This window comes from Toxotes jaculatrix, chromosome 14 (genome assembly GCF_017976425.1).
Source record: "Toxotes jaculatrix isolate fToxJac2 chromosome 14, fToxJac2.pri, whole genome shotgun sequence".
In the NCBI taxonomy this organism is placed as follows: Eukaryota; Metazoa; Chordata; class Actinopteri; family Toxotidae; genus Toxotes; species Toxotes jaculatrix.
Genome location: NC_054407.1, coordinates 14365271 through 14378224, shown reverse-complemented (window position 1 = coordinate 14378224; position 12954 = coordinate 14365271). Strand labels below are relative to the sequence as shown.

The 12954-nt window shown below is 40.1% G+C and overlaps 1 protein-coding gene across 7 annotated transcripts in view; it reads right to left on the bottom strand.

Annotated features, from left to right (window-relative positions):
• The window catches only part of kmt2cb (lysine (K)-specific methyltransferase 2Cb), a 57468-nt gene extending 46087 nt beyond the window's left edge, over positions 1 to 11381 (bottom strand). For all 7 annotated transcript variants that reach the window (XM_041054748.1, XM_041054751.1, XM_041054749.1 and 4 more), the window contains exons 1-3: positions 10699 to 11381; positions 5634 to 5822; positions 686 to 774 (exon numbers count right to left, since the gene is read on the bottom strand). In XM_041054748.1, coding sequence (XP_040910682.1) covers positions 686 to 774; positions 5634 to 5821 — 277 coding nt within the window. In that variant the 5' untranslated portion in view covers position 5822; positions 10699 to 11381. The remainder of the gene's footprint in view (positions 1 to 685; positions 775 to 5633; positions 5823 to 10698) is intronic.
• Positions 11382 to 12954: the final 1573 nt, after the last annotated feature.

Sequence of the window (12954 nt, the reverse complement as noted above, 5' to 3'; positions counted from 1 at the left end):
AGCCTGGAAGTAAAGAGAGCCATTGACGTAACCACTGGGGTTTAATTAGACAAGGGAGAGGACTTAAAGAGCATACACAGTTCTTTCATTACAATTTTTTTTAAATCATATATTTTAAAACTCATAAAAAATGCCTGTTACTGGTATAATGTGAACTGCTACTACTAAAAGAAAAGCTAGCCACTGGCAGAGTTTGATTCCCCAATGTCTCCAGCACAGCAACAGGGCTGCACTGACATGTATGAGAATGGGAGGCATGGCCATGTGATATGATGTACACACATAAAAAAGCACATAAATGGGTCTGGAGAGACTGATGGGATTTTAAAAAGCTTTTAGAGGGCATTAGCCTTGGGCTCTTTCCCACAGCACCTCTATGCCAATCTCAGTGCAGGAGGAGAGATGGAAGCAGTAAGGGGAGAAAAAAAAAATACACACCCACTGCAGCTTCACAGCTCAAGCTAAACCCTTTCAATTATAGCCCTGAAGTAGAAGCATGAGGTGCCAAGAAAAAGCTCTCATCCATTCTTCTCCAGAAGAGGGAGACCCCTTTACCTTTACTGAAATATGTTCTGAAGCACACACTGCATGAAGCTGCCTGGATGTGCAAGTTCAAGTCTTATATCACTTCCAACAGAATCAACATGTACATAATGGGTCAAAGAAGAGGATTGCAAAGTCTCACCCGTGTCCTGAGGGCCCATAGACTCTGTTATCTCAGTCCCATCCATGCTGTCCTCCTCATCCACAACAACTCTCCCTCTGGTGCGACCCCTAGGGTGAGGAAGAGACACAAACAAATAAACAGAGGCAGTGAAAAAGAACAAGACACGGAAAAGTGTCTGGGTTCGCCTCAAGAGAGGGGGTGGCGATGTGGTCATGAATTAGTTAAATATAGTCACAGCTGTCACTGATTTTTAATGGAGGCACTCAAGCTGCTGGGCAAGGCGGAAGGCTGGTAGATTGGCGTGGGGGGCGGTGGAGTCTAAAGATGGAGGATGGCCAATCTGAATAACTCTGCTCTAAAGAGTCAGGTAAAGAGACTGGGAGTTAGAATAAAGAGGCACTGTAGTATTAATGTGAAACCATCCACAAACCAATAAAAACATATTGCTGTTCGGCTTCAGTGCAACGTGGAACACGTATCTTTATCATTTCTCTTGAGGGATGACAACTCATTAAGAGACTAACTGAACATGCTCTTGTTGAATTTCAAATCAGAATACAGACATGACTTATTATGTGATAATTACTCTGTAATTTAAGACACCACAAACAAATATCTAATCATGAATGTGCATGAGTCGTGTTTGAGATTTTTAACCAGCATGTCCTTAGGGTTATTTAAGCAATCTTTGGTGGCTGTGTGTATATCACATCCCAGTAAATGGGTATTATTCACTGAAGCTTTGGACAAAACCAATGATACAGAGAATAAACAACATAGAAATAATTTTACACCATTGTTTAAATATTTTTTAAATTTATTTTAGTCTTTTTTTTTTGGAGAAAAAAAAACCAATTATTCATGCAAATGAAAGCAAATTTTGACTTGTCCCTTCATATGGACACATTTGAATATTAACGTTATTTTAAAGGAAGTCCGTGAATAGGTAACTGTTGTTCTAAAAATAACTCCCACAGGAATAGAATAAACATCAATACATATACTTAGCTAAATTTCTGAATACATGGACATATTAGCCAATTTAAAACACACACACACACAACAGCTACTCTATCTGTTGACAGCAAGTTACTGTAGGCAATTAGTGTATAGAACACTGTGTATAGGCACTGTGAACCTCTCAAAATAAGGCTTGTTTTGTCTCCACTTGAAGTAAAAGACTAAAAAAAACGTCACAGCTGGGTATGTACATACATTAGTAATAAGACATTGGTTATGTTTTCAGAACAGTGGTTTTGTGAAAAGGTCAGTGCTCTAGTTAATTTTCCACTGATTATGCAAAGCAATTCGTCATTAGCAATGACGAACAAACGCTTTATACAAATCACGCTTTTCATAACTACCAAAACCTGTTAAGCAAAGTGAAGACACTACCATGAAAAGCTTTACCCAACTTGTATGTGGTGATGTTCCAAGCAGCTCTGAGTGATCAGTATCAGGCTTGATACCATTTAACTCTTCATCGTTTTGACTTATTCTTTAATTAAACTGTTCCAATGTAAAACCATAATTGACAGATTTGACAATTGTAAACTATTTTATTGGTGAGGAAAAATAATAATAATAAAAAAAACTTGTCAATCGGGATATCCCTTCTCATATGTCATTACTGGTCCTTTTCAAGATCTGCTCTCTGGGGTGCCAAGTTAAATGTAATCTTAGCCTTCTTTCCACTTCCCCCTGTCACCTCTTTAGAAGATGACACCACTATCTTTAGGCAAGAAAAAAATTTAGCCATTAAAAATAAAGTAAGAAAGTGCAACCCTTCCCATATCTTACTGAATATGCCCTGTCAGCAAATCAGACAACCACGTCAACGTTTCCAACGTTATGCATGTGTGCCAACTCATACAGATGCACAGATGCACACACACACCAGGACATACCCCTCTTTTACATACAGTATGGAGAGATCTGTCAGTGTCAGCATCCTCCAATGGGAGCTATGTTAACCAAATCTTGGAAGCGCCATGTGGATGGGATAATTGTCAGGGATACAAATTAAATAGCAACATCAAGTACTGGGAACGTGGGGGAGTCTGGGGGGTGGGGGGTAATTTTCAATGCCACTGGAGAGAGAAATCACAAATGGCTGGATGCCAAATGAACTCCTCCCTCTAAATGACTTCCATGTCATGATAAGGAGCAACCCAAAACCCAAGAATGACAGCAGAGGCCTCTAGCAAATCTTGGTTAAAAACAAAATTACCTGTGAGCTTGAGTCAAAAATAAACATTTTAATAAGGTGGGGGAAAAAAACTACCAAATTTTAAAATAGGGCTCTTTTCACGTAGTTGTGAAGGTACACACATAAACTGCGGAGCCAAATATTTTGGATCACACTGAGATTTGCACATTCAGAATCTGAATTTGCACAGTCCTCATGACGAACAGGATTTTTTCCATAATCAATTATAATTGATGACTGAATGCGATTACAAAAAGAATCAAAAACAACAGCTTATCAATACACAGTTACCTTATAATACATCTTAGATGCAGCATAAAATTTCGCATCAAACTTTTGAAGGTATTTGTTCTACTGCTACTACTTATGAGGCAGGGAGCTTGAACATATGACAGTAAAGAGAAAAATTCTATGTATTTTCACCATAAGAGGCCAGAGATATGCCACAAACATGCCACAGCCACCTGTGTGCCAGGACTAAGCTAAACGTGTTTACCACAGCAGCAGAATAAAAAAAGCATTTACATATTTCGGCCATTTATCAAGCTTAAGATTAGAGTACCACACCTCCTCTATCACTTGCTTCTTTTTACATGTTCATAGCAAACATATTTACAGTCTACAACTAATGATACTTAAGTGGGATTTGATTCCAGAAGGCAAACCAAAATGCAGAAATTAGCTGTGTGACATATTCATCCATGACGACAATCTAGTGAATATAGACAAAGTAGTTGGTGGAGACCTCTTTACATAGACTGCTACACAACATTCAACTGTAATTATATATAACAACGCTAAAGGCATCAAATTTCAGCACTGAGACAGCCAGTTATTTCACTGACAAATGCTCAAGACTAACATTCAACCCCATACCCTGCACAACTTATCCCCCCCACAGTCCCACCACAGGGAGAGAGAGGAGAAAAAAAAGGTGAAAATAATGCCATGGTAAGTAGTTCCAGCTAGCAGACTGCTTCCTGGAAAACCCGAGACGGATCACTGCCGTTCTGAAATGGACGGACAAGCAGATGGAGCGTGGGCAAATCGAGTAAATTCCAACAACCAGGTCTACGAGAGCGATTTCTGACACATCCTCCTTTGTCACAAGCAAACCTGCTTTTCAACACTTAACACTGGTTATTTTAATATTTATTTTATACATATTGCTTATATCCACAAAAGAGGCAGCCAGTTATTCTCAAGACAAGACTGAGAGAATGTTGTAAATGGGTATAGTGTGTCACTTTTAACAGTTTTAAGCATGGGCCATTCATTAGCATCCTGTTTTTATGACCAATAGCGAGATTAAAATTTAGGGTGTATTGAACTGAACATGCAGTACAGCCTGAGGTCCGTCCACAACGCTCTGATCATTGTTTAGAGTCGGTGGTTGGTAGAGGATTATTGAGCTTTCTGGAGGCGCAGTGGTTCAAATTCAATGAAATCTGAGATGCGAAAAACAGCTGTGGTATCAATATTGGGCTTAATAACTGTGCTAACCATTTTAGCCGTAATCCGCAGCCATGTCACAAACCAGTTTTTACACAAGCAACTAATGTGTGAATTCCAATGACAACATTGACCACCGCAACAACACGAGAAGAGCACATTTGTGCTGATGGATTGTTCTTGACCTGTTCATCAACTTGAAGCAATTCAAGTCTGTCCCAGGTCATCCTTCCACAGTGGCATTAACGCATCATCTGGATGCTTGCAGATTAAACGATCCATTGGGAGCGGAGTATTAAGATTGATTGAGAGGACAGGCTAAGGAGAGTGTTAAGAACCTTGTGGGCATTTTATCACAGAGCAGCTCTAAGCTGCATTATATGTTGCTATGGGAGTCACAAAGAAACCAGGCATTTTGTACAATGCCTCACAAGAAATTTCTGTGCTGGCATTACCTGGATTCAAGCTGCTGTGGAACTGCTAAAAACCCAGAGAATGATGTTCAACCATCATTCCTACCATGACATGTTAAAAAAAAATCTGCTGCTGGCTAAATGACCAGAACAGGACCAGTCTTGAACAACCAATATTTTCTGCAATGTCAAAAACGCCAAAAGATATTCTGTAATTTTACTAAATACTTAGACTGTTAGCCCTAGTAATCAGCTTTAGGCTGACATAGTTTTAGAAGTAAAATTATTTGGACTTCATCATATGGTGTTGGTACTGCCTCATAATCATGTCTACACTATGACTTAGTTTACTTGTTAAGTGTATATTTATAGAAAAATAACTGCAGATAAGCAAAAACGCATATGGTGGTCTAACTTCCTATTTTCTGGATCACAACTGTTTTAACCAATGTTTAGTTCAAGCTGACATGCCAGAGTTAATAAAGCATCAATAAAATATGTTGCTACGGTTAATCTGTTATACCTTGTGAAGGGACTGCAGTTAACAGATCATCGAGAACTGTTTGAAATGTTGTGATATATCATTTTAACAGACAGCGGTGTCTGGGTTTTGTACTTGGTTTAATCTTGTTTTACTCTCAAGAACAGTAGATTTTAAGAAGGAATAACTTCAGATTGTCACAAAGGGGGTGTTTTCAAGTCTCCATACATGAGTGGGCCATCTCAATGGGTCAAATACACCACTGCCTACTCTTATGTCAAATGGACAACCCTAACTGTGACTGACAAAAAAAATTCATTTAGTAATAACCCAAGGAATTAAATAAATTTCCTATGGCATGAAAAAACTAAATTATTTATTTGCATGTTGAATAAAGTAGTAAAAACCTACTTCTTTCTGTTCTTAGGCGTGGATGAGGGTGGTGCCTGGGGTAGGATGGCAGCAGCATCCTTGCGCGGCCTGCCACGCGGTCGCTTGTCTGCGTGGGCCGGACTTCCTGTGGACGTGGCCCCTACACTGCTTGAGGGCGGTGAGGGTCCCTGGTCAGAGGGCTCCACAGTCTTATCCTCTGATGACATTCTGAAAAATATGGTAAGAAAAATGAGATTGCGATAGGTGCTAAATGGCGCCTGAAAACCTAAGCTTGGAAAATGAAATCAAATTTTCAAACACTAGGAGGAAAAACAGGTGCTGATTTCACCTCATTTGATTTCATGTTGTTAACATGATATTAAAGAATGGATAGAAAGCATGAAATGGCATGTCACAGGAAATTTCAAGCCCTTAATGGGGGAAGAATGAAAATGGTTTTCACCTTTATGCAAATGTCCATATATTTTCAAACATTTGATTTTGCTCTTTCTAAGGCTCAGACAAACTTGAGTGTCACAATGAAGAGTTAGACTGGAGCACACTCAATAGCTTACATGTGAAAATGTCCATTTCACTGGCAATAATTTCTGATAAATATTCACAAAACATCATCCTTCTCTTAGTTCTGCTTGATTCTGTGCAACCTGTGTATTCTCTAATTCTGCTCATATTCAATGAAGCCTCTTAAACACTTTATAGATGGCCAGTGTTTTTTTTTTGCCTTTTTATCCAACCTGGCATTCCTGCATTTCTTTCAGAAACACCCTCTGACCCTAAAGTTCAAAAACATTTAACTATGAACAGAGAAATGTTCATCAACTTAGTTTCCGCCCAATCTGAGCAGAGTGGCAGCAATCCCTCCGCATCCAGCCGTCCGGGTTTTCTATTTTGCTGCAACCCACCCACTAAAAAACCCCCACTACAAACCACTCAATGGTACATTAGGTGAATACTACCCTTTAGTTGCATTTTACAATGTGAAGTGAAATTTAGAGGTGGCCCAAGAGTGCACTGAAAGAACAAAGGTAAACTCATTAAGATTCACTTGTTTAGACTGTGCTAACCATGGTTGGGTGAAATAACAATATAATAGAAATCTGTTAACTAAGATTTTTCAATATCATTTGTATCTTTAGGTGAGGGTCAGGGCATTGTGGGTAATGCTGAAAAATTAGAGAAAAGGACTGCTTTATGGATTAGACATTAAACGATTAACATTGAAGTGTCAGCTCGCACGAACATGAATGACTTTACAGTTCCAGAGAAAATGTCCAGCATGGGTTGTTTGCATCAATACTCCAGCAATTCACACAAATAAAGCCACACAAAAACTGTTCTTGCATTGCATGTCAGTACAGCTTGTTCATGGAATGCCACTCCACACCCCTCACATGCCCTAGTCCAATCGGATGTCTAAAACAGTGGCAGGTCTTTCTTCCTTTTAGATGTTTTTGGAAAAAAAAGCTTGCGTATTTCTGTCCATTCTGTTTTGTCAGTGTGGTCATCACATCTTGCAAATGACACACAAAATCCAATTGTGATGTTTTATGCCTTATTTAAATCTGTGTTGTATTTTTCATCCACTGATTCTGGAGCTGGCGGCGAAACCCATCACTTTCTTTTCCACTCTATGTTTTCATCCTGTAAAACATCGGTATGTGTCAAATCTCACCTTGTCTTTTGACTCTCCAGTACTAAAACCTAAAAAGCCTCACGTTGACCATTGGCCACTTGCCTTGGATTTCTTACAGCTTTTTATGCAATTCAATTTCACTGTGAAAAGATCACCACTGCAAGTAAATGATAGGTGCCAAATAAAACTGGAAGAAAAAAAACATTAAGTGTCTTACTGAGGTGCTGAGCCACCAAATGCTGCCACAGCAGCTTCTGTGCTTCTTGGCATAGATTCTACAAGCCTCTGGAAGTCTACTGGAGTGACTCTTCCAAAACATAATTCAATTCAATTTTATTTATATAAGACTTTCCACGATCAAAATTGTCTCAAGGCGTTTTACAGAGACTCAGAGCCTGACCCAAAAACAAGGACGTCAGGTGACAATGGCAAGGAAAAACTTTTAACAGGAAGAAACCTTGAGCAGAACCAGGCTCAAATGAAGTCTGAAAAGCAGTAACCGCAGAGGGCACATCATTTACGAACATAAACTCATTTATTAAAGTTTCTCTTTTACTTTGTCCCATGTCGACATCTATTAAATGTGTGCTTGCCCGTGTCTTTTGAACATCAAGTCTTTTTCAACAAGGCAGTGCAGTTAAGACTTTCACTACACTAAATTAAGATTTTAATTAAGATTTACTGCAACTTTTAATTTTCATGTGGGATGTAGCCCCAAATACAAAATCATAAACGGCTGTTTACAGTAAATAAGCTCAGAAAAGAAGACTGTGTAACATGCCCAGCCCTTTATAACAAAGGACTGCTGACCATCTGATGCACATACTGCAGAATAGATTGGCTGCACAATTGCTCACGAATTGCACACAACTGTGACCTGAGGTGATTTTCTTAATACACTACACGTCTCTTTTTCTCCAACTACAACGATTGGCTTCCCTGATTACAAATTGGACAGCAAGCACTGTCAAAAAACTAATTTCACATCAAAACTGTGTCTGAACCCATCTAGTGTAGACAGTGGTGGCTAACTGCAGCTGCTGCTGTTGTGCTGCTTTCACTACATTACCAGTGTAGACAAGGACAAAGTTAACAGTTGGCTGGTGAAGCATCTTGCAAGCTAAAGACCAAATATCTTTATTAACGGTTGCTAGGGAAAAAAAAAAGTCTAATCAATACCATTCAATGCGACGCTCATGTTGGTTTGTGTCTGCTGAACATGTAAGCAGGTAACTGTTCGCTAACACATTAGTTATGACTGCTTGATAAGGCCATTGGTTCTGTATATCACAACTGTTTCAGCGTATCTGTTTTGAAGCTACAAAACTTGCTGAATGTGGCTATAAAATATCACAAAGCTAAACACATACAATAAATCTTCTCAGTTGTGACAAAGAATTGTTCCATTTTTGGACTTCTAATACATGGCCGTATAGTAACATGAGTCTTGTGATAAGGCTGTGATGCAGTATGGTAAATGTGAAAATATCATTAAACCCTAATAATGCCTAGCTGGTTTGTGATAAATATAAATATAAATAAGCTAACGAAGATCAAAACATTCATGTTTGTGGTTTGTTTCAGGATACCAAGGTTTACATCTGAAATAAAGACAGAAAACGTACCCATTTTGCAAACCATCACCCTTTTCAAAAGCAGACTAGCTCTAAACAGGAGACATACTGTGTTTTTTTCCGCCAGTAATAATGTTTGATGGCTCCTCTTCATAAAGTGGATGCAAAACTCCACACAAACTTGCTGCTGGCATATGTTTTCCTGAACTAAAACTCACATTAAGTCATAAGACCTTATGACTAATGTTTAGAATGAGTCGTGGAAGTCAGCTTTACCAGTTTTAATTTTCAGTAAACCAGTAAAATGGTTTATAAATCATGGTAGACCTAACTGCCTCATTACACCAAATCCTTTGCAATGTAGCTAACTGCAAATTTTTATAACACAGTATCAGTGCTCCAGTGATATGTTGTTCAGCCATACATTACATCAACATGCTTTTAGCGCATATTATTGTACACAATATTTAAGATCACTGCTACTGGTAGCTAGGCATGTGCTGTGGTTTGGAAAAGCATTGTGTGACTTGCACTCATTTCAACAATTAAAGATGCATTTTGTAGCAGTGAGTCAGGAGAGGTCTCAGTTTCTGCTCGTTTATATTGTGGAACTAACACCATCTTTTGCTTCCGTTGTGTGGTAAATCTCTCTTTCTCTTATGTCTATATTGGCCTCCACAAGCCTCCAGGCTCTATGGACAGATGGCAGCCCTACAACACCAAACTCCACAAGAAATATTAGTCATTACAACAGTTAGACTGTCAGAACAATTATCTGGAAATTATAAATCTCATCTTAAATCCTTAAATCAGAAACAGGGACTTGAACTGTTCCCTGAAACACCATATGAAAAAAAATAGCTGCACCATAATATTACCAGATTTACAACCAAGCCTCAACTGAAAGTGATGAGAATAACGATGATTGTTAGGGCGTCCGAGGTTAGGATCCGGTGAGTACTGAGCAGTCACGACCACCATGGGCACAATTGTAGACATGCTAACGTTAGCTTTTGTTAACTCAAGCTTGGGCACAAAGCAGTTGCATACAGCTAACGATAGCTAGCCTGTTGTGTTGAACTCTGTCGCCTTTTCTTTGGCGACCACAGACAAAAGTAACACTAGCATCGTCTAGATGTGACAGAAAATGCATAGAGAAATAAATCCACCATTCATATTTAGCCGGCAATAGTAGACTGGAATCGGATTTGAGAGACATTTCCCAGTAAACTTTGATAGAGGTTCACACAGCAAACAGGTTACCTATGGTTGCAGTTAGTTGGCCAACTCATCGCACTAGCTTGTTACGCCTACGCCAAAACACCAAACATTAATGCTTCAGCCTTTTATTGTCCCACAGCTAACGTTCAATATAACAGTCTTGCGGACGGTGGCAAATTTAACTTGTAACGTTAACCACACCATTCGTTAGCCAACTTCCAACTGGCGACAAGGCAACGACGAGCATTTGTGCCCAACACACAAAGGCTCGGTCTACTCAACGAAACGGAACTGTTCTGGGGAACTACAATGCTACACAAAAAGTGAAAATGATACTCGATACAATGACGTAAGCCTCGAATTCTGCTTTTTGCTGCGAGCTAACGATAGTAGTATGAGACCATTGACTCGCATATTATGTTAAGCGGTTAATATATGATATTATTCCTCTATTTCTGAGTATACAGCACCCATGGACCGTTCTACTGAATGTTCTGTTCCGTTGAATAGTCTGAGTCATGAAAGCCAAGGCGGCGACAAACCCCCCAACATCAGACTGGAGGTGGATAATGTTGGCTCAGCTTTACTTCAAAAGGTGAATGCCAAACAAATCTAGCTTGCACGAAAAACAATTAAACTTCTCACTGGGGCTTACCTTCCAGCCCTATGAATAGCGAATTATCCTCTTCATGTCCAAAATACTGGGAGATGAAACGTCGCACTTTTATCACCCAGCTAGCTAGCAAGCTAATTGAGCTAGCTAGCCTCTCTCCAATGAAGCAACACCGCAGTTCTCAGAAATGCATAACGCATATCATTATATTCCAACGTTGCAATGTTATTCCCAACTTTGCCCATTTGATGGAAAGGCAGATGATGTAAATCCAGCAGGAAACCGCTTCACTGGCAGATGCATTTGGGGGGATCACTTTCCTTTCTCCAATGACAGCTGTCGTCGCACGAGTTAGGGTTATATAGCTAGTTGGTGTTAGCCACCCAAGTCTACGGCCAACAATTTTACCATTAACGTATAAACAAATCAAAGCCAAGATCCAAGCGGCTGCAAAAGTCAACACTCCGTAAATGAAACTTCAAACGTGAATCCTCGGCGGAGGTGCAGCGACGCGCAAAACAAATGTTGGGTGCCGACCGCTTGGTTGGCAACTGGTTCTATTTTCTTCAGCTGCGACAAGCTGCGGGACCAAGCGGCCAGTTAGGAGACTCTCGCACCCAGCCTGCCACGCAGTAACAACCGCCTCCCAAGACATGTAAAAGCAAACATTAGCTCGCCAAAAATAACATTCCGCCTGCCACAGTGGCCGAACTGTGAATTTACTGTGAAATATCCCAAAATTAAGTTGAAGATGACGCCTCGGCGTACTCTGTAACGGTGGCCATATCTAATGATAAGTGGCACCGAAGCACAGCCCCTCTAGGCTCCTCAAAAACTAGATCCACCTCCCCCTACCACAACTACGGCACACAAATCTTTCTAAATCGGTGTGACTCGTCGAGAAAGGGATGTTTCGTGGGTGTGGTAAATGTTTAATTACATCGATAAGAAGACATGATGAAAAAAAATACCACGTAAACCGTTTAACAATTTCTTCAAAATACTCTCTGACCCTGCGGAAGGATATGGGCATTTAGTAAATAAAATAATGGCTTGGGGGAGCTCGAAGAGCTGGAGCCTGGATTTGAACATTGTGCGGAGGAGGACTGTCCACCTTTAGTGCTCCAGCTCATGCAAATCTTCACCAGCAGCAGTAGCGGCAGCGGCTGTAGTGACTCCAGCTGTCATCAGCCTTCTCCAGAGAGGGGGGGCACAAAAATGGATTAACTTTAGTATGCACCGAGGTGGTTTCAGGGCTCGCCTGGGTGCCGTCCGTTCAGATAGACCACAACCAAATACATCTCCACAGACTACCCCAATCACAACGTCTCCTTTCCTGCTTTCCTTCTCTGTCACACACACTCGTCCGTGCACTGATGCAGGCATTGCATTGAGTGTTTGGTAGTGGTAGCCTGAAAACAGGCAGACATACTGTACATGCAGGGGTTAAATTTCGGAAAAGCCCCCAGGGGTCGGCTTCCAGCGGCTGTACATAATATGTTATAGAGCCAGTGGGTGTTACGTATTTACGTGCATTTTGCTTTTTTAAAGCGTTTATCGCCCCCGGCTAACTGAGTTTCTTCGAGTAAAGACCTCAGAAAATTAACTGGAAATAAACACAGCCCTATTCCTTTAAATGGCAAACCTGGTAAACCTCGGCACCCCTTTCCTATGGGCTATGAGCTCCCCCTGCTGGCTAATATAACGCAAGACACACAAAGTGTTTGCAATTTTTATTATCTTTTAATTAATGATAATTTGGCGACAATCCAAACAAATCAAATAGGAGTAAACAGATGAGTGAAGGGAATTAAAAGGGAAATCTGAATAAATTTATGCAAAACCATAACAAACGCAGATGCTTTCAGAAAGGGCACAAGAGGTCACTGTTTTGTTAAGTGTAAAAATGAATGAGAATCTAATGCTATAGCTTTCACAGTCATCAGATCAGATCGGATAGCGCTCCCCACCAGCATCACAACATAATATGAGGGAGCATCTTTTGTAAGAGACGTGTTAACCCCTCCAGAGTTACAGAGTTTTGCAAAAATCCATGGTAATTGGATAAACAGTACAACTGGATGTGTCAGAGAATAAAGGACGGAGAAGGGAAGTAAACTGATTCCTGCCAAAAAAAAAAACAAAAACTAAAAAGTGGGAAAGAAAAAAGAGAGGGATGGAGGTAATGCACAATAAATTCTATTGAGAAGTGTGTACAAGAAAATTATACATGGACCCTATTTACAGCATAATCATACAGTCACAAATCAAAATATCATTTCCAAGCACTGAAATGAG